Source organism: Atractosteus spatula, chromosome 3 (assembly GCF_055471065.1).
Source record: "Atractosteus spatula isolate fAtrSpa1 chromosome 3, fAtrSpa1.hap1, whole genome shotgun sequence".
Classification (NCBI taxonomy): domain Eukaryota; kingdom Metazoa; phylum Chordata; class Actinopteri; order Semionotiformes; family Lepisosteidae; genus Atractosteus; species Atractosteus spatula.
Window position 1 is genome coordinate 47,041,736 of NC_142708.1, and position 23,204 is coordinate 47,064,939.

At 39.2% G+C, this 23,204-nt stretch overlaps 1 protein-coding gene across 2 annotated transcripts in view; it reads right to left on the reverse strand.

Moving 5' to 3' along the window:
• Window positions 1-23,204, reverse strand: part of man2a1 (mannosidase, alpha, class 2A, member 1) — a 248,185-nt gene that overhangs the window by 124,110 nt on the left and 100,871 nt on the right. For both annotated transcript variants that reach the window (XM_088911950.1, XM_088911951.1), the window contains exons 7-9: window positions 12,876-13,062; window positions 3,960-4,137; window positions 3,214-3,419 (exon numbers count right to left, since the gene is read on the reverse strand). In XM_088911950.1, coding sequence (XP_088768076.1) covers window positions 3,214-3,419; window positions 3,960-4,137; window positions 12,876-13,062 — 571 coding nt within the window. The remainder of the gene's footprint in view (window positions 1-3,213; window positions 3,420-3,959; window positions 4,138-12,875; window positions 13,063-23,204) is intronic.

Below are 23,204 nucleotides of genomic sequence, written 5' to 3' on the forward strand. Positions count from 1 at the left end.
CAGCTCTAATAATTTTATAATTAACCAAGAAGGCCTGAAAGCTATAACAACTTGGCATACTGCATGCAATGCCATGCCAATGGTTATAAGATTATTCCAACAAAAGAGAAGAGTTTCACAGGTTATGTATGTTGGATGTGAATACTTCGAAGACTACTACCCTGGAACTATTTTCATAAGACTTAGATATGAGAATACAACTTATCTGATTAGAGATGTGATGCTACCAAATTCTACCTGTATTTAAAGGGTGGGTAAAACTCTGGGATAAGATTCTTTGTGAAAATAAAAACACCTAAAATCTGGATTTCTTGGCACTATTGAAAGAGTAACAGTTACCTTTATCAACAGACACAATAGTGTGAAAAAAACCAAGACTGGAAGGATGAGATCCAAATGGTGATGTCTCCAGTAAAAGCATCAATGTTTCAGATTCCAACAAGTTAATGGGCAGTTCCTATTCACTTTTTTAAAATACAAACAGTGTGAAATTTAGCGCACGCCCAAACAATCTAACTGCCAGAAATGTAAACACAACCAATAATTTGAATTTTGAGAGTCATCTAACCAAAGGACACTTCAAATATATTGAAATAAAATCTGTCAGAGAGAAAAGATGTGAGAAGATCATAATTTACTGTGTGAATGGAAGTGTAGCTGGAGATTGAACCTGCAAGACAAAGCAGCAGGCAGTAAAATAACCTTAATGTCTGATTTGAGTAATCTTGTATTCCAAAGATAACTAACATCTGTATTTTCATATAGTACAGCAAATCATAGCCCTAGATTACATAACCTTCACTCTTTTTTGGGTAAATTGTCACATTTTACAATGTCAGTAACTGTATAAGTACTCATCCAACCCACAACATTTTGTTGACTATAACTGTTCTTTTCCTGATTTTCATAATTTGCACAAAATAAGGCCTGGAAAAAAATATCAGGAATCCTGGTTTGAGTTTATCAAGCTGGATATCAATATTTTGTTATATTCTTACAGAATCTTTACTTTTTTAACGACAAATGTAACTAAATATTTGAATCACACATCCTAAATACAGTATATGAATCACATATCCTATCTGAATATGTGATTCAGATAAGAATTATGATTCTTGGTATGGATAAATGCATACCCATTCTTTAAATATGGATTAAACTGGTGACATTTTAAATATATATTTATATATAAAATTAACTGTCTAAAAATTATAAGATGACACAGCGAACTGAGTTGGATCACCCACCAAAGAAACCAATAAAAAATCTATTTTGTAGACAAGCAACATTTTCTAAATATGGCTAAGACAGTTGATATTAACCCAGTATTTTTATATTGCACTCAAATTTCAACACCAAACCTAACACTCACCACCCTTTTTTGCTATTGATCAACACAAAACACTCTAATGACAAAGTGAAAACAATTTTTTACAGAGTCTCCAAAATAAATGAGAAATATAAAACAGAAAATAATGGATTGAAATATTATCAATCAATGGCCAAAATCCCAATTGAAACTTCCATACTGTAACACAAAATGTGAAAGGGTCCAAGAGGGGTTCATACAATACCCACTTCAAACACATTTAAAATAATTAGTTATCTAGTACTTAGTAAACTTAGATATTTGCAGATCATAACAAAACAGGAGGATTAACAAACACTGTAGAAATTTCAAAACAATTTAGATAGAACTTGGGTTAGAATGTGTGTGCTTTACTAATTTAGCCTTTAATGCACAGCTCCACTGAAGACTGGCATACACTTCGAAAATGATGTTTAATGTGTACAGAGTACAGGAGTTCACTACTTTATGTTTCCCCGCCCGTTGAAGTACATTGATTGAGTCTGGAACAAGCTATGCAGCCATGTTTCTGAAGCCAATACACAATACAATGGCCGAATGTGATCTCTGGATCACTTAGCTACTGGCAACCAAACAAGCAGCTACATGGGTTGAATGTTCTCCTCATTTGTAACCTTTGTCCTGTCTTAATTAGCATTATAAACTTCCCACGAGGCATGACTGTACCAAAACCTCATGTTCTCCCAAAATGTTAAAAATGACCAATTCATTACTTATAATTTATGAAACCACTATATATTTATACTCTTTAATAATAATTTCCTAGGCCTAGTGTCACCACCAGATTAACAATATTCAAACATTGTTACACAAAGTAATGTTTATGTAAGTTCTGCTTTCCTGCCATTTTATTTTGGGATGATGCCCATAGTCTAACATTTGTGCAGCTGACTTAGACAGCCTTCAATTCACAAAAGATCTCTGTGACTTGGGGGTTTTGTATCCATCGCTCAGAAATCACATGAAAGAAGCTACTCAAGAACATTTATTATTATTTTTAAGAGTATGTATAAAAAGAGTAAGATTGTAATCTTTGTCAATATCAATTTTCATATATGATTCTATTTCTTTATTACAGAAAAAAAACACCTAAATATATTGATTAACATTGAGATCAACAGTAAAATAATGAATGAAGCTCAGTATTTGAAAGAATTGGATAGTTCTTGCTCCTCAGTCTCTAATTAAAACTTACCTCGGATTCATTTATTTATTGATTCATGAGTTTACACCACTCTTTTTAACTCTAATTCCTGCAGTATATTTATGGAATTATATTTTTTAATATGAATTATTTTTGGACTAAAATCAAACATCTGAGAGTATAACACTTACTGAGAAGTCTGTTCTATAATGTCTACCCCCTGAGATAAAGATTTTTTAAATGCTTGTTTATGTTTATTGCTTCCCATTCTTACACTTCAGCTCTTAAACTACAGTCAATTAAATCCCATAATTAATGTCTGCCCATGTGCTAGCAGTGTCACCAGTAGTAACATGCTTCGGTGTCTGGTGAATTTCTTAAGTGCCAATTCACTTAATAGCATACTACTGCAATTCAATGTCCTATTACGTTTGTCAGTGAAAACTGAACATTTCACTTAAAATTAATTCTTAACACTAGACACAGAATTTGCAAACAAACAAGGAAGAGTGGGGGGTATCCAAGAGACACTGAATATCTTTCAATCAAACATGTTTTTTGTCTCACCTTATATGGAAGGCTGGAGGTGTAATATTCAAATATCTAAGACATACTCTCAATGCTTTTCTACTTCGTGTTTAACACAGGAACAGACAATATCATTATGGCAGATTTTGTAAATGATTTTAGGAAAACCTACCTCAGATGTGACTCTAAAGCTCTGTCCATCCTTTTGTAGAAAGGGCGTGAAGTGAAGTATCCACTCCAATAATGATCATCCCGATCTGCATAGGTGAAGAAGTCCCCACTTAAGACTGGAAACAATGAAGGAGCACTGTTCACCTGGCCAATACCAGCAGCTTTGCGAAGGGCTTCAAAATAATCTGAAATTGTACCAAACTGGGCCTACAAAAGGACAAAAACCATACTTCATCAAATTGTAATGATCCTGCAATTTCTGTAAACATAAGGGACTGTGAAATGGAGTTTCCTAATGATATATATATATTATTTAAAAGTGACAACTTTTTTATTGCTTCCATGATGATATTCATAAATTAAAAAAAAAGTTATTGCATCCATCCAAACAGCAAAAAGAGCAGTTTCAAAGAACTTGAGTTATATTTAGACCAGAAACTTTTGAGAAAAGAAAATATTAGAAATTAAAAAGGTATTTTCAAGGGAAAACTAAAAAATGAAAGTACACAGTAATGATAAAGGTTCTGCATATGGGTTTTAAAATTAACAATTCTTCCTTTATATGAAACAGAAATCAAGATAACTTTATCAAATTAACCGGTTATTTGATAACTGAACACATTATTCACCATATTCAAATTATCCTAAATGTTTATTGGACATACAATCTAAATAAAATAGTTTAACAATCTTAATATCATGATAAAATCATCATCATGTATTCATACAGAGTTTAAAAAAAGTTACCTTGACATGCATTTCTGGATGAGAGTTCATGTAATCAAAAAGTTTCTGGTAATTCTGAAATTGCTGATCCCACTCTAAAGCTTCTGTGTATCGGAAATCATCCCCCAGGGGTGCAAGCACTACTTTGGTCCGGTAGAGTTTGGATTTCTTTCTGTACTGATCCAACAGCATCTGAGCCCTGACAGAAAGACAGTAATAAAATTACAAGTTGCTGTGAGTTTTCTAGGTCAAAAAAAGAAAAGAAAAAGTCCTTATGTGCTTTGTTTACAGTATAACAAAATCATTTCCACCTTCTTTCCTCTCCCATAACCATGAACATTTCATACATGCTCATGTGTGCTTTGCATTAGCAGTCATACCATCAAATGTTGACACATGGTAAAAAAATCATTACATATTTCCAAACATATTTCAGAACTAATCATAACAAAGACCTTTCCACAGAAAGCCAAATACTAACTTTAAATTATCAACATGATTTCTATACACAGAAAAATAGCTGAGCTATGGAATGGACTTTAATATTTAGAACGTTTATGACACATGGTCTAAATGGCATGACACAAAAAATCAAGTGAATAGCTGCCGCTTTGTAGCCTCGTGGTGTTCCCAGCAATGCAAAAATAAGCTACATAATTTATGTAGTGTTTCATAGCCGTTCAGGGACGCCAAATATGTAATCATAGTGGCTCTCTGAAGGCACCAGTTCTGTAGGGTTTGGGCATTTACTGAGACAATTATTAATTGTAGCAGTAAATCACAAAGTTGATTCTTTTGATGGCTTTAGAATCCAACCATGCGATATAACTCAAACAACGCGCACACACAGGTACAAATACACGAGGATACATTTATTAATACATAGAATATGCATATAAACCTAACAGATCTTATCGAGAGGGTTATCAGAATACAAAAGATATATATTCATTCAGTTACGAAGTGTTACACATCAAGAGGACATACGTTCAGTATATCATTCATTTAGACCGTTTCATAAATGAACTTGGTTACAACTTCTACATTAGATACTCAAAACAAGTACATAACTCTTAGGAATTAAACTGATATCAACTGGTTTGGATAACAATTGAATTCTCGAGCTGTAATGCATTGAAGTTGAATACTCATCCAATTTCTGGGGATTCAGATCTCCTGCAGGCACAAACAATCAGCTGCAGGCTTGTTGCTGTCCAATCCGCGCTCTCTGGCTCCGTGCCAGGCTGTGCTGTGCGGCTTGCGACGGTGCGCTGCTGATGCTCACTGACCGGCTAGTTAGTGTTGGCTTTAACTAGCAAAGTTTGTGCACAGGAGAAAAGATGACTGTGGATCCCAGCAAGTCAGGAAGAGGACCGGTTCGTTCCTGATGAAGAGCTAGTTCTGAATAGTGATTCAGCTGTCCACAGTTCTGACCTGTCCACGAGGCCTGCTGCTGGTTACTCTCTGGCAACCTCCACTCTAGACTCTTAGAACAAAGGAAAGTTCTGGCACTCGGACACACTGGCCGTTCCGTGGTTGTCCGGGCTGAGTCTCGGGATGGTCAGGAGGCGCGCTGCGAGAATGTCCTGCCCTTGGGAGCCTTCTGCTCCTGGGCCGTCCTGCCCTGGAATTCTCCTTTGAACTCCCTTTAGAACAGTCCACAGAATCCTCTCCAGAATCTTACTGAATCTCCCGAATCTGAATCTTGTTGAATCTGAATCTTGTTGAATCTCAATCTCCAGGCCTGTGTTGCCTGTTTTTACCTGGAGGAACTTCAGCTTGTTGATTGGCTGAAAGTTCCATGGGCATCAGAGTCCCACGTGGGTTACTCAGCCCTACCAGTCCCTGATTGGTTGATCAAGGTGAGATATGAGTCACTTAGTCCTGACACTTAGTAATGCAGTCCAGATGTCCATCCGGCACTCCCTAGACTGATAGGCGCCAGTGGATGACCATTGATCATGATAGCCAGGCTTAGCTAAGTGCACCCCCCTTTGGGAGCTGTCCTAGGAAACCTTAAATCACCCTAATGGTCTCTCTGTGGCTGCACCACAGAGATGAACAGAGAAATGGGGCCTCATTTGGGAAGCTCAGAAACACTTAATTCTGCCTTATTATTAAGCCTCGCCGCTACATATCCCCCCTTTTTGAAGGTCACGAGGTCCTGAGGCGTTGTTGCCTTCAAAACAAAAAAAGTTAAGTGATGTCCCTTGCCATTAGAACATTAATCTTAAATGTCCACATTACTCCTCGAGAATTCATACCAGAACCAGCATTGGATACAAACAGGATGAATAACATCTGGAGTATGTATAAACACGGTAGGAGACATTATCTAAGTCTAGGAATTACACATCAGGAAGTTCACTGTCAATATCTGATACCTCTGTGGTAGATATTTGGGGAGAAGTCACTTCCTTTCTTTTGTCATGCTACCTTTGACTCATTCATGCTACCCGGAGTACATCTTGATGTGAGAGTACATCATTCAGAGTACACTGTCAGTCATGATCCAGCTACCTGGCAGTAGTGTTACAATAACAACAGTTCCTGTTCCCAGCCCCCCGATAAACCACAACACCTGTGTTGGGTATCTGCTAGGGTGGTTTGGAGGTTTGTTCCATTAAAGCAAACTAAACTACCTGTACCTCTTCAGGGCTTACTGTTTCTTGGATTTCTATCCAATTCCTTAGTGTGGCATCTGAAGGCATCCATGACCTCAAGTTTGGTCTTATGTTGTCTGGTTCTAGACCGTACAGTGTTAAGTTACCATGCTGTACTATGGCCTCCTCAGGAACTTAAAGGAACTGTTTTATTAGGTAGCTGCATCATGCCTGTCACAAGTCACAGTGTCAGTTAAACGTGGTGTGCTGACCAGCCATTTACTTCCCACCTGCTCTTCATGGGGTTCATTAACCTTCCTCTGCTCGTTAGTAGCTTTACACCCTTCATTGGTGAATCGTTTAGACACAGCCAATGGATAGCTTTGGTAGCCATACCCATCTCAAGATTTGGAACCGAATTCAATCTTGGTTTGCCTTCTGGGTGAGCTATGAACGATGGGGTTAATGTCACACACTCCTCTACTGAGAAGAGTGGAATCAAGTGGGTTGGGAATTGTGCCGTGGTTAGACTGGCTACAGTGGCACTAAGCTCCCTTAACAGGTCTTGTGTCAACATTCTGGCCTGTTGCACACAAGCATAAACCCACTGTATAACACCAACAATCATGTCCACTGTTTGGGGAATAAGGTTTAACCCTGTTGCATAGGAAGTTGCCTGTAGGATTTTCCCTAAGCTTTCCAACTTTTGCTGCTGTCGATACAGTCTGTCACTACCCTCTGGCCTCTCTGACACCTGCCTTCTTGGGGCAGTCAGGGTGAGAGTGCCAGTAGCACACAAACCTACCAGAAAAAGCAAACGTGCAACAGCGGCGGCAGCAATCAGTCCTCCCAAAAGTCTTTTCGGGTGGCTGATCCCAGTCATCTCCTTCTGAGTGACTGTTGCCTTTCTAAGCTGGCGCAGCGTGTACATGGTGTCTTTCTCAGTATGCCATGTGGCATCCTGGGCACCAACATCCTGGAAATCTGGGGAGATCTGACGCAGCGGCTGATGCTGCTCCTCCATTTCCAGGGCATCTGCTTTTTCGATTTGTTCATGCCTGTGCTCTAGGAAACCTGCAGGGGGCGGTGCAGCGGTGGAGCATGCCTGACCCTCGGCTGAGTGGTCATCTGGAGCACCTGAGTGATCTGGGGTTGTTACCCCATTCTCACTGTTCAGGTCCACCCTGCACACTTCCTGATTGAGGAATCCCTCTATCGGCATGTTTACAATCGTTCGCTGGGCGTGGGTGTAGGACACCTGCTCGCTCCCCCCTTCCCTCGCTAGGGGTTCAGGGAGCTGCCCCCGCACTGGGATAGCTAGTTCATTGTCTTTGAACTTACTATCACCCACCAGGCCCATGTCAGTGCAGGCGGGGATTCTGACACCCCTCTTTGCGATGTCCTGCACTGGCAGGCGGGTGACTTGACCATCCAGCTCCAGTCTGGGTGAACCACTGTTGGTCAGACTCAGACTGACAGACTGAGCTGGTGGCTGTAAGAAAACCGGCTCGGCTTTCATTCCCTGTCCCTTCTGGGGGACTGGGTGTGTTGGAAACCCTGCCGTTGAGGCAGGAACAATCAGGTCAGTCCCACTCACTACCTGGTAGTTGTGAGAAATAATGTTACCTGATTGCAGGTTCCCTGGGTCACAGCAGAGGGAATCGGCATCTGGGATCAGGTGTGTCCACAGCGCAGTAGTCTCAGCGTCCAGCTGGACCTCCTGTCTAACCTGTGAATGTTGCACCAGGGGCACCTGGCGGTGGCCCTGTGACAGCTGCTCAAGCAGATCCTCACTAATAGAGGACCTCTCAGGGCTAAGGGCGAGGGCTACATCACCAACCTGCTCTCCTGCCATCTGGATCCCTTCCACCACTGCAGGGTGGTGGTCCTGACACCTCTTGGGTGCCAGGGTGCACAGGGAAAGCTCCTTTTCATCGCCAGGTGGGGAGATCTGCTCCTCTTTAGGGATGTAAAAGGGGTGTGCTTTACCTGGTGGATCAGGCGGCTGCTTGGAGCACCGCTCCTGTGGCAGGGAGGCTGTTGGGACCTCAGCCGGGACACGACTTCCCTGTATATCCGGGGAACAAGAAAATATTTTTATTTCTTGTCCAGAGGGAACAGAAGGAATCTCCACATAGGCTTCTGTGTTCGGTGGGCACTGTGTGAGCACAGTCTGCCTCTTGGCCCCCCTTTCCTTCTGTACAGAAGGCTTAGGAGCCTTGACCTGTTTCCACACTTTGCCTTTCTGGTGATCCACCAAAGGTTCCACTCTGAGTCGCATGCCCTTTTCTTTTTCAACCCGTTTGAGCTTGCCGTGTGACATCAAACACCTTTCAACCTCAGTGTCAATCAGTGTCTCACTGGGTAAGACATCTCCCATGGCAGCCTTGAGGTAAAAGCTTCCTGCTTTTCCTCTCTGTTTTACTGCCTGCTCTGTGACTTCAGGGGTGGAGTCAGCACTCGCTTGGGAGTGGCCGACCTCATCCAGGCAGGAACCCTTCCGCTCAATCAGATAGACTGAGGGAGTGGGAGGGGGCGGGTCTCCGCCTCCTCCAGTGGAGAGTATCAGCTCATTCATGCTTCCGGCAGCCTTGGGGAGCGGTTGTCCCTGTCCTAATAAAGCTTGTTCAAGCCTGGCCAGGCGGGTGGCTACTGAATCCTTTTGTTCAGCTTTTTCTAGCCCTTTCCCTCCCCCGGTGTTCTCATGGCACTTAGGACGCTGGGTGCGGTCCTGTGTGCCTGCTTTGGAACGGGGCTTAGCCAGCTCAGGAGCCTGTGCTCCTTCGAGCAGGGGGGAATTAACCCTGCTGGCTCTGACGGCGAACACAGTCGCTTTAGCAGCTTTTTGCTCAGAGTGACTTTGGACATCATACTCCCAGGCTTTCTGCACGAATCTCTTAATATCAGTCACTTTCATGGTCTGTGCATCTGTATGCATTAAGATCATCTTTCTGACTGATGGGTGGAGATTCGCAATGAATAAACCCTTGAAATGTATGTTCTCTTCGCAACCCTCATCATTTCGCCCTGCAAAATAAGTTCGTCTAAGTCTCTCGTAATATTCGCGAGGGGACTCTGCTCTCTCGTGCTTAATGTTAAGGGCGGCGGCTATCGCGGCAGTCGGGTCAATAAACGCACTGTATTCTTCGATAAGTGCTTGACATAGCTGCTCAAAGTCATTACAGACTTCTTTCATCTGCCTAGCCATCCACTCATGTACAGCTCTGCTGGTAGTTTTCCTGACCAGAAACACTTTCTCCTGTTCTGTGGCGTTTGGCAGGAACTGCAGGTTATACCTGAGGTCTTGAATATAACTCTCGATATTATTCTCTGACACTGCGGGGTCAAATCTCTCTATGTCCTTCGCTAGCTCTCTCAGAGAATGGAGATTTATTCTTCTAGCTTCTCCGCTGACGGAGATATGGAAGAGATCGTGGTCAGACTTGTCGCTGCTAGAGAGAGTGCTTAATAGCGACTCGAATTCAGACCTTTTAGCAACCATCGTTAAACTTAAAGAGTATTACTTTTAAGCACGAAATCACAGTTTTACCACAGAAAACCACAAGATCAAGTATGCAATCAACCCGGTAGATTGCAAAAGATCACAAAACAATCAAGCACTGCTTAAAGAGCAAGGGGAACTTTTTTCCTTTCGGCTTTCAGCACACTGTATTGTCGTGTATGAAACCCGCGGCGTTTTATATGAATTATTCCGCTTGGTTGATTCATTTCAGTCTTGCCACGCCGGTCCAGGGACGCCATAAATGTAGTGTTTCATAGCCGTTCAGGGACGCCAAATATGTAATCATAGTGGCTCTCTGAAGGCACCAGTTCTGTAGGGTTTGGGCATTTACTGAGACAATTATTAATTGTAGCAGTAAATCACAAAGTTGATTCTTTTGATGGCTTTAGAATCCAACCATGCGATATAACTCAAACAACGCGCACACACAGGTACAAATACACGAGGATACATTTATTAATACATAGAATATGCATATAAACCTAACAGATCTTATCGAGAGGGTTATCAGAATACAAAAGATATATACTGTATTCATTCAGTTACGAAGTGTTACACATCAAGAGGACATACGTTCAGTATATCATTCATTTAGACCGTTTCATAAATGAACTTGGTTACAACTTCTACATTAGATACTCAAAACAAGTACATAACTCTTAGGAATTAAACTGATATCAACTGGTTTGGATAACAATTGAATTCTCGAGCTGTAATGCATTGAAGTTGAATACTCATCCAATTTCTGGGGATTCAGATCTCCTGCAGGCACAAACAATCAGCTGCAGGCTTGTTGCTGTCCAATCCGCGCTCTCTGGCTCCGTGCCAGGCTGTGCTGTGCGGCTTGCGACGGTGCGCTGCTGATGCTCACTGACCGGCTAGTTAGTGTTGGCTTTAACTAGCAAAGTTTGTGCACAGGAGAAAAGATGACTGTGGATCCCAGCAAGTCAGGAAGAGGACCGGTTCGTTCCTGATGAAGAGCTAGTTCTGAATAGTGATTCAGCTGTCCACAGTTCTGACCTGTCCACGAGGCCTGCTGCTGGTTACTCTCTGGCAACCTCCACTCTAGACTCTTAGAACAAAGGAAAGTTCTGGCACTCGGACACACTGGCCGTTCCGTGGTTGTCCGGGCTGAGTCTCGGGATGGTCAGGAGGCGCGCTGCGAGAATGTCCTGCCCTTGGGAGCCTTCTGCTCCTGGGCCGTCCTGCCCTGGAATTCTCCTTTGAACTCCCTTTAGAACAGTCCACAGAATCCTCTCCAGAATCTTACTGAATCTCCCGAATCTGAATCTTGTTGAATCTGAATCTTGTTGAATCTCAATCTCCAGGCCTGTGTTGCCTGTTTTTACCTGGAGGAACTTCAGCTTGTTGATTGGCTGAAAGTTCCATGGGCATCAGAGTCCCACGTGGGTTACTCAGCCCTACCAGTCCCTGATTGGTTGATCAAGGTGAGATATGAGTCACTTAGTCCTGACACTTAGTAATGCAGTCCAGATGTCCATCCGGCACTCCCTAGACTGATAGGCGCCAGTGGATGACCATTGATCATGATAGCCAGGCTTAGCTAAGTGCACCCCCCTTTGGGAGCTGTCCTAGGAAACCTTAAATCACCCTAATGGTCTCTCTGTGGCTGCACCACAGAGATGAACAGAGAAATGGGGCCTCATTTGGGAAGCTCAGAAACACTTAATTCTGCCTTATTATTAAGCCTCGCCGCTACATTTACATACTGTGTATATGAAAAATGCCAAAGGCTTTCTATTCATAACTGCATATCTTTGATAAAAAATTAAGGAAAGACAATAAAGACAATTCTTCCTTTAACTGAAAGGTTATATAATGGCAATGTTTCAGAAATGTATTATAGGTATGTGTTCCATATTTTAACTGCAGATATTCGTATCAACACTGCAAATTTTCAATGTATAGAATGCCCATGTACATTGACATAAAGAGCTCTGACATTTAAAAACAGTGGGCTACAAAACTTTAAAACACAAAGCACAAAGTAGACCACGCAAACAATTTGAGACAGGACATTTAAATTGCCAGAGCTACATAACACTTTATTGGTACTGCGCAGAAAGGTTTCTATAGCTACTGATGTACAGGTTCTTGACATTCTCCTCAGTGGCATGTTGTCTCTCTTAATAGCATTAAATGGTAGGTCTGCACTTCAGCGAATCTGTTAACTGCATTTACCCAGCACTTATTGACTGCTTAGATAAATCAAACTAGTGTATTAAAGTCCATTAGTGAATTATTTACACTTCATCAGACTTGGTCTCCCAACACTACCAAAAGGTCAGAACCTCAGACAAAAATTAAAGAAACTCTGAGTTTCCCCAAAACATACTCCAGCTAGCGAAACCATTAGTTTAACATCACTTTCAGTATCCTATGAACTAACCGCGGGCTAATGTCACTTTGCTCACTAGCCCACACTTAATTCAGGCTAGGTCAAATATACAGTACAGTACATAGCACTTTCAGGGCTATCAGCACTGCTTCCGGGAAAATAACAAAAGCCATTCTTAAGAGCTATTTATTTCACATGCTGCACCATTCTCAGGGATGTAAGAGTTGCAGAAAGTAAAAAAAAATATATAGAAACAAACAACTTACAAAAAAAGCTCTGCCTTATTTTATTGTTTTTGGAACAAAGCATGGTGTATGGTAGGAGTCTATTACCTGAACTTAGTGAGAAGAATACAATTATTCAGGACAGAAGAGCATACATCACTACATGTAACTGACAGTATTTCTCCCTTTCTGTGTAAGATGTCTTTCATCTAAGATGTGCTTTGTTACCTATATTGAACATTTCCATCATTGATGGCCTCAGGTGGGACCCTCCAGGGACAGCTGATTCTGCCGCCCGGGAGCCTCTTGAAGTCAAACTGACAGCATATCTTGGGGTCTGGTCCACACGTGTGAGGGACATCATAGCTGTAAAACGGCATCATGTGGCACAGGATGTCAGTACTGGAATCCTGATCTGAAAAATAAAACAGGAAAATCAAAGTATTAGTTCACACTTATAGTATCCAGTAGCCATTGTTTTAAAAAATAGCTTTGTAGTATAGCCATTGTTTAACTTATTTTTCTACCATTCCAGGAACTAACCTAAGGTAGTGCAACAAAAATGCAACAAAATTCATTTCAGTTACTGGTGAGAAAATAGGACATGTGTAAACCTCAATTATGTCTACTTTAATATTGTTTCCTATTATTGCTTCACTTTCATTCATAGTCTACCGTTTTCTCACAAAATATACAAATACATCCCCAGTCACACATACTGGAGATGAATTTGTCATTAAAAATGTAATTAAAAAATTTAGATGTTTTATTATCTGTGCAAAATCATTTTTCTCATTATCTTTAAATTGTAGAATATTTAGAAAATAAATATTCTTGATTTTATAAATGTTTAAAAATGTATTTAAAATAATTCAGTGCTATATAATGTATTATTCATGGATTATGTTATTTTACAAAACAAAGATTAGTGCTAATTAAACAGAAGATGCTTAACTTGTATTATATAATAAGCAGTTCACTACAGCACTGGTGAGTTAGTGGAAATCCCCAGAATCTGGCGAGATTGCTTCCAATTAAGTTTCTATAAACCTAATTTTCAAGTGCATCATAAATCACGTTTTCTGAAGATATCAAGAACTATACACGTAACATATAATTTAATGGTTCAAAAGTCAGTAAGATATGCACTGCAAATACAAGATGAGCTTTTATGGAAATGACCATAGGAATCATACTTAATGGAAATAAATGGGTTCTGTCTCCACTGGTATATATTATGCAGTACAATGACCCTGACAAATCCGAGGGTGTTCAGGAAGATTACTGAATTTCCATTTCAATAAACAATAAATGCTCTTACCAATGATCCATTTGTAAATCGAAAAGACTGGCTCTTTTCTGCTAATTCAAATTACGCAGGGTGATAAATCTATGAAAATTGATACCATTAGCACAAGAGCCATAAGCAAGAGTTAAGCAAAAGGTTCAAATAAAACATATAAAAACTAGAAAAAATGTTTTATCCAGAACATTTATCATGAACATCAATCATTTGAACACTTCATTTGTTAACATGTCAAGTACAAATAAGCTTCAGATAAATCTTTGGGCACCTATACAGGCAGATAACTATTGATTCAAGAAGTACACAGTCAAAATATAGTTGTTATAATGTACAGTGACTTGCAAAGGGAAGCAGTTGTTAAGCCGCATGGTGACTGAGCAGACTGCTAGCTGACAGGCGAGGATAAACCTGGAACCACTGCACTGCGAGCAATGGAGCAGGAATGCTTAGTCAGCAGGGAAACCCAATAGTCAAAGTTGAAGTACAAACCAAGTCCAAAACCAGATGAACACAAGAAAGAACAATTAACTGGGGAATTCTGAAGAATAAAAGTTGAAGTGAGCAAGGGTCCGAAACAAGAAAAAAAGGAAGTAAAGAAAAACTAAGTACAGCAAGAAAGACATCTAACTTCTAGGAAGCAAGCAAAATAACTAAGTTTTGGTGCAGAAAACAGGAAGGACTTAAAAACCCAGACAAATGAAGAACCCTTTTTACATTTTGGCACCTGACTGGGTTTCCTTAAGTACCTTACATGGAAAGCACAGATCTGGTGCAGAGCATTCAGTTCTCTGGAAGGTACCCATGCTTGCCCTTCTGGCCTGTGACCCCTCCAGTACACCAGGTATTGTAAGCTATCCAGGACAATCCAGGAGTTCAGGATGTGCTGTGGAGAGCACTTGTCAGACCCCTCCACAGGTTGACAGACAGACCCTTTGCCCAAACATTATGCAAAACCTCTTCTAGGTCCCATGATGTTTAAATGGCTGACAGAACATTTGCAGGATCCGTACAGGGACCGGAAGAGGCAATCAACAGGATGTTTCGGATGTTTCAGGATGTTTGCAAAACCAAAGGTTTCCAGACTTTGGTGTAGCTCCTCCATCTGGCTGTTGGTTCCCGGATGATAAACTGAGAATAGGTTCACTTAGATTCCCAGACGTTAGTAGACGGCACACCAAAGGACCACAATCGGAAGTTATGTGTTTCCCTGCTAAACAAATCAGTAAAGTCTTAGTATTCTACAATCAATAATGAAGTGTTTACATCAGAGGTGGCCAGAAGTTGTGGGACATTCTTGACCCAAAGCTAGGAGTTTGTGGCCAGACCAGTCAAGACCCACAATGTGTAACTACAATCAGGGTAACCCCAAGACCATGGGACATTATGGCAACCAAATGCAGAAGAGCTCAATGGTTTCTCTGTGGGCAGTCCTGATTGTGAGGTTCAGAGGACACATTTGTTTCTCTATGAGGCCACAGCAAATGGTTCTTTCATCCAAAGCATGCACAGGGAAGAGGAAGGGCAAAAGAATTCTTATGTGGACAGCCAGCTAGGAGTCAATGAATATCCTGTCAGTCTCCAGCAAGGTGGAGTGCGAGTTCCACAAGAATGTGACAGGCTGAGTGAATCGGAGGTTGAGGAGAAGTGGTACTTCTGCTCAGTAACCACAGCTGGTTGCCATAGTAAACTGGGATTGAGAGCCTGTGGTCGGACAAGTACTTCAATTAGTAATTCCAAATATGACCTTAATTTGAAATGATTGATCATTATTGTTTTTTGTATTAATTTGCATTTGTAAACCAGTTTATACAGTAGGCACCACTCTAGTTCCCTTACCCTGTGTGTTACTGTGTTTTATTTCATACCAGTCACTTATTCAACTTAAAATCATCACTTTTTGCACCGACCCTTGTTACCACGCTTCCTAGTCCCTCACCAGAACCCACCTGCTTCCAAAAATTATCCTAAATGTTATACCCCTTTACCCCTAGACACTTGGGGTCATCACACTGAACATGCTTACTTTCCAAAGACACATTGGCTTGGTTAACTGATGTTTCTAAATGATCCCCAGCAAAAGGTGATAGTGTGTGTGATGGTGTGGGTGTATGGGTGTCCGTGCATGTTGCAACAGACTTACATCCTGCCCAGCGTGTAGCCATGTCTTGAATCCTGTGTCTGGTGGGTCAGGCTCCAGCTGTTTGCAACCATATAGTCATTTGAAAATGATATAATTTCTGTGAAGCCTTTATAACTGCTCTTCCAATGAAATAATGGTTTATAAGGAACTAAAGAAATACAATACAAACATGAGGATATACATTGAGAGCAATCTAGACCATATATTATATAGGGATAATTAATTCTCCTTCAACATAATTATACATTTAAAATATAATTATATATATATTCAATATTAACATTATCACTAAGATCTAAGATTGAATTACATTTGCACAGTAACTTCAGGGATCCCAACTCACTAAAACCAGATAAGATTCCAAGGGTTAGTCATTCAGACTGAAAGAAAAGGTTCACAGGCTACAGTAAGCTTTATCTGGAAACATCCTGCTGTTTATGTTTTGAAAATGTATTTGTACTACTCTTATGCATTATATAACATATATTATGTATTAGTTTCTGAGACATAATGTATTTATACAGTTGGTGCACACATAATACAATATATTCTAATTTACTCGCTCTGGGGAACTGATTCGGTGACCCAGTAAGATGGGATCCAGCAACATGAATTTATAAAGCACCTCATTTTCAAAAATACTTCTCAAGGCAATATACAATAGAAGAATATATCATTTTAAAATCTTGATAAAACAAAAAAGCCTTGAGCTCTTTCAAGTCAGAGAGTTAGTGGTGTGTCCTGGGAAAGAGTTCCAAGGTCTGGGGGCCAAACAGGGAAAAGACAGGCGCCGAAAGGTTAACACTATTTTAGGTTCAGTTCTCTGAGATACAAGGAGCTAGTGAAGACTTGACAAAGGGACAGGTAATAATTAATCCAGTTGAGTTTAAATATTTGGGCTAACATTTCTGCAATACCCTCATCCAAATAAGAACACATATGAACAAAATTCCTAAGACGGTAAGATAAGCTTTACATACTGAATGTAAATAAGCAAAACATAATTCTGGATCAAACAGAATGCTAAGGTTTCTACAGGAAGTGCTGAGAAACAGACTGTGACATTTAACTGCAAACAAATTAAAAACTTTACAAGTCAGATCAATTCAAAAGCATGAAACAATTTGAAAAAATCTGACGTTTAACACATAGAGTTGTACTGTATGTCATCATAAAATTCTAACTTTAAAATTAAAAATAAAAAATACAGCTCAAAATAGAAACCAAATTTGAGCCTCACAAAATTTGACAAACACTCCACAACAGAGATGTAACCACTATAGCCAGTTACGTACAGCCTGAAGCATCTTAAATCACTTCCAAAAACAGACATATGGGTAGTTAAACTTGTCAACAAACTGCTGTGATCAATTGAGCAGAAGGCTGCTGATTAATCCACTAAAAGCAGAAGGGAAACAGAACATGATAATTAACTAGATCACCATTTAAAACACATACTAGAGTTATCTCAGACCTATACAAAGGTTTGAAACCTGAGTGAAATTTCTCATAAATCAGATTAGAAGCTAAAAGCTTCTGAAGATGTGAAGCAACTATTTTACTCCAAACCTTAAATAAAAAAGGTTAAGGAAGGAAGGACAGAGAAGAACAGCTTAGGCTTTTTCATAAGGTATTTCCTCATGGTCATTTTTAAAAAGACAGAAAGGGTTTGAAAGTCTTTTGGAAAAGCAACAAGAGAACATGCAGTGAACTTCACAGAGTCAAGTGCATCAGAGAAAGAGGAATGTATAACAGGGCTGTCAAACATATGGTCATGGTTTGAGTGCCAAGTTCATTTCTCCAGCCGGCTAGGCAATTGCAGTCAGAGCAGTGGCAAGGATTCAGTTCACATCTCATCCAAGCCTGCATAGCCCACACACCCAACAGGCACCCTTGATGATATTACTGTATAATTTTTGCATAGACAGCATTCACAGTGCTCCCTGTTTAATGTCAGAGATCAAGTTTAACAAGGGCATCTTGAAAATTTTGTATGAAAACTGTGAGCAAAAAAGACCTGTGCTCTAACTCTTTTCTGTAAGTTCCAGAGCAAACTCAGTGACTGAAGCACCATTAGTATTTCTGAAATTGTATTTTGTGTTTTATACAATCGCTAAAGGAGATTTAAACATAGTAATATGGACTTTGCAATAACTTTATTGAAGAAAAGAACAATTAAAACAATATGTGGTTCATAAGAAGTGCAGACATTTACAGTATGGTTGCTGGCACAAGTGATTGGAAATAATTGGTATTTTTTATTTGTCACACAATGTCCCTTTACCATTGCCTTCTTCCAATTGTTTTTCTCAATTAAAAACAGAAACTCTAATGAAAAAAGTGATCTGCTTCTCACAGGCAGGTAGTGTTATCAAACAGAGTTTACAGAGAATGCTCATCACTAATCCCAGAGCCTGTATAACCAACTTGACCTTTCAGACCTGCAGTGTACCAATTGATGTCAAACCTATGACATGTCTGTTCCATAAAATGCCAATGTAACTGCAATAAAAAGATCTGAATATTTTTCCTGATAAATCTTAATTTGCTGCAGTTACTGGTGGTAAAATCACTTCAACATAGAAAATGAGACTAGGATTTTGGGTGCGTGGAAGACAAGTAGCTGCTGTGGTTCCAGAAGTATGAATTTCTTACTGACAAAGATTCTAAGAACAGGCATAAGCAGAAACAACAGAGCTGGAATTTTGACACGGGAGACTGAAGTCTAAAACAAGAGAAAATATTTTTTTAATTTCATTGATTATCCTTATGGATTTTAAATTTTAAAAAATGATGTTTTGTAGTTTTCAGAGCTTATGTTCCTAAAGATTATCTTGTAACATTTGTGTATCTTAAGCTTTGAATCTAAATTTAATCTTTAGTTTCAAAACATCCATTATGGTATCATGCTGTAACAGTGTGCTAACATAACCAAATTATTATGAATGAGTCTTAAAACTAATTAAATATTGTGCAAAATTACATAGATTTGCGCACTGATCAATATCCATATTTTCAGAGGAAAGCTTATTTTAAATGAAATCAGAAATCTCAAGTGCAGCAGAAAGAAAGGGACCCATATCTTCAAGCAGTAATACGATAAGGAAAAGATCTAACTGCAGACTCCATCTCATTGACAGATATCCCGATACATATAAGAAAATGCACTTAAGGCCCTGCAAATAATACATGTAGTCACCACAAAAAAACAAATAAAGCTTAGAAAACTATACATAAAGAACCACAAAACAAATGAAAGTGTCTCAAAAAAGTATTAAATGGCGTTCATTCTCCTAATTACCCATGTTAACAGTAAAAGATTTTCATCTCCCATTTCTGAAATTATTTTTGGAAATCTATGCACTGAAAATAAACTGCAAAATCAACAACATAACTGATGAACTAAACAACTGATGAATTTTTACAGTATATATATTTTTAAATTCTAAATGAAATCTTCTGTTGTACAAAGTTTTAATCAACAAAAAACACTAATAAGTAATCCAATCAAACTACTGTAACTTGATTTAAATATTCTCTCTATGTAGTGTAAATAGAAAATGGCATTTACATTGTAGGAAAGTTTATAAAATGTACTATAATTTTAATGCAACTGTAGTATGCATTCCTAACCTCCTCTACCTACTTCATGCCAATTCACTCAGCAAATCTCCCTCCAGTTCAGTTTAAGGCATTCCTACATAATCATTGAGCTACAGTATCAGTAATTTGATCTGGTCTAGCAAATAAATTAGCCCACAAAATGTAAATATGAATGCTTTTCTAAAAAAAAATTTCATTTTTTATTTTTTTTTCCAAAGTGAGGAAATAACAGGAAGCAGGCACTGTCGCATAAAGGTAATCAATATAGTCATTATATTTCCCAGGTGAAAGTTTGTGTGTATTCATTAAATGAAGCAGGAAAATGATCATTTCAGCTGCAAACTGGTGTTAGGAGATTTCTAAATATGAATTTTGACTTGGAACTAACCTAAGAAACAATATATACAAAAAGCAAATGTTCTGAAGAAGTATACAGGTTTTTTGAGGCCCGTATTTAATACAAAGAAACACGAAGATGCTAATTTCATCAAAGACAAGAATGAAAAGTAGAAACATATACAAACAACATCTTGGCTGAGGGGCCCTGTTCAAGTGAAGAAGGTTAATTATCTGACAAATGCTCCACAGCTGAAACATTGGGGTTATTTTCTTCTTTCTACTTTTCAGCGAGTAATTAGCCTCTCCTTGTTCTTTTGCAAATTGCACATTGGTGCAGCTCCCCCACTTGAACTTCATTTTTGATCTAGACCCGTTGCTAGAAATCAATAACTTCTATAGCAGGGCCCGGTATGTAGATCTAAAAAAGCAGCATTGATAGAATTAATGAGAAGTTGCTTAAGGCTGTAGCAGTTCAGGTGGGTAGCTGCGTCAGCATGTGTAGGCTGCAAAGGAACAAGTAATAGGTTTATTCCATGCTGAAAAAAAGAAGAAAGAAAACACAACGTTTCGGCCGTGGAGCCTTCTTCAGGTGTCAGGTGCCTTCAGGTGCTGGTTGCTTAAGGCTTACTTAACACAATCCAACATTTTAATACAGTGGCTTAGGTTTTGCCCAGTTAAAATTAATGTTGCTGTAAAATGTTTTTATTGTTGTTTCAGAATCCTTTTAATAAACAAACATTTAGTTAAAACATTTAAATTTACATTTTTAGCCTGTCAAAATAACCATTTTTATTTGAAGCATCCTACCTACTTTTGTGTCTCTAGATAAAATGGTGCTTTACTCAGTCTTACTGTTCCATACTCATGTTAAGATATAAAGAAATTAGAATTATATTCCGTTTTTTATCACCCAATATAATTTTAAAAATTTTTAAACGGCACACACTTCTGTATCTGAGTTGTTATTTGGTTATTATTTCTCCCTCTTCCTTATACAAGGAGCTCTGGAGCTCCGAGGTTCGGGATTCAGCTGGTTTTCTGTGTCTCTTTAAATCATTAACGGCTGAAGGCTGTGGAGAAGGGACAGACAGGCATACTTGTTGTGTACGGTGCATAATTTTTATTTCAAACTTTTAGAAACACTGAATGCAATGTTTGTCATATTCTCTCAAAAGATGTGTACAGTGTAACATGTTGCAAAATGTTAGTGTTATTGTGCTTTTTAAAAAAGTACAAGATACAGTGAACTAACTGATGCTCTCAATGTACGTTGTCGGCTCCGGAAAATAAAAACTATTGAAAAAATGCTTTATTCTGTCAAAAAATTGTCTGGCACGCCTACGGGACCTTCGTAGTAAGCCAATACAGTTGTCTTATTTACTTTTATTTGCTGTTTTTATACTCATATTTAATGTTTTGTATTACCGTAAGAGGTTAGTAGGATTTTTTTATAAGGGTTATAGGGTAAAATATGACTTTACACAAATTTGGCTTTATGTGCTACCATAAACAGTAGTTATTTTGATCTACATTATATGACAATGAATATTACCTATTTGCTTAGTTTCGGAAGGAGACTGAGCAGTTCTGTCCTTGACTGAATACATCAATGTAAAATTGCCAGATTTGTCTTCACTTTAAAATTAATATATTGACTTTCCTTTGCATGTTATAAAACAGACACTAAACCACATAAAAAGCTCAATGAAAAGCAACTGTATTAAGCTAATCTCTTGATTATAAAGGAAATCTATACAGATGAGACCAATGCACATTTGATCCAATTTTACTTTGGACAACAACTCATAATTGTGCAACAATTTAACAAGCTTTTGCATTTCTTATTGCTTGCTCTTTGTACAAAAAATATGACCATACTGACATCACATTGCTTAATTAAGTGATCAAAACTTTTAAATTCAAGGAATCCCATAACAAGTTAAAAGCTTTCTAGATTTTAAAACTCCTACAGTGCAGTCCAGAAGTACTTGGACAGTGACACATTTTTGCTGTTTTGGCTCTGTACTCCAGCACATTGGATTTGAAATAAAACAATGACAATGAAGTTAAAGTGCACAATGTCAGTTTTAATCCAAGGGTATTTACATCTATATTGGGTGAACCATATAGGAATCACATAGTTTATACATTGTCCCCCCATTTCATGGGTCCAAAAGTAATTGGACACATTAACAATCTTAAATAAAATTTGGCATGTTTGCAAATCCTTTGCAATTGATGACCGTCGGACATCTGCGACCCATAGACATCAGCAGACATTGGGTATCTTTCCTGGTGATGCTCTGAAAGACCTGTAATTCAGCCATTTTCAGTTCCTGTTTGTTTCGGAGGCTTTTTGCTTTCAGTCTTGTCTTCAGTAAGTGAAATGCACGCTTGGCAGTTAGCCACTCAAAAACATTCCACTTTTCGGCTCTGAAAAACTCCATAGTTGCTCTAGCAGTATGTTTGGGCTCACTGTCCCTGCTGTAAAGTGAAGCACCGTCCAAAGTGTTTTGAAGCATTTGGTTGGATCTGAGCAGATAAGATGCTTCTGTATACTTCAGAATTCATCCTGCTGCTGCCGTCTGCAGTCATATCATCAATAAAGACAGGTGAGCCAGGTCCACTGGCACTGGCAGCCATACATGTCCAAGCCATGACACTACCTTCACCATGTTTCACAGATGAGGTGGTATGCTTTGGATCATGAGCAGTTCCATTTTTCTCCATACTTTTCTCTTTCCATCACTCTGGTACAGGCTACTCTTCGTCTCATCTGTCCATAAGGCTTTGTCCAAGAATATTAGAGGCCTTTTGTATGTACTTTTTAGCTAACTGTAACCTGCCCTTTTTGTGGCCTTTCTTACCAGTGGTTTGCATCTTGTGGTGAAACCTCTGAGATTATGTTGGTGTATTCTTCTCTTTATGGTAATCTTTGACACATCTATGCCTACATCCTGGAGAGTGTTCCTGATCTGTTCAACAATCAAAAAGGGTTTTTTCTCCGTGATCTTCAGTATTCTTCGGTCATCCACTACTGTGGTCTCCTGTGGTCCACCAGGTTCTTTGCTATTGCTAAGCTCTCCAGTGCATTCTTTCTTCTTAACAATGTACCAAATAGTTGATTTTGACACACCTAATGTTTTGTCTATGTCTCTGATTGATTTAT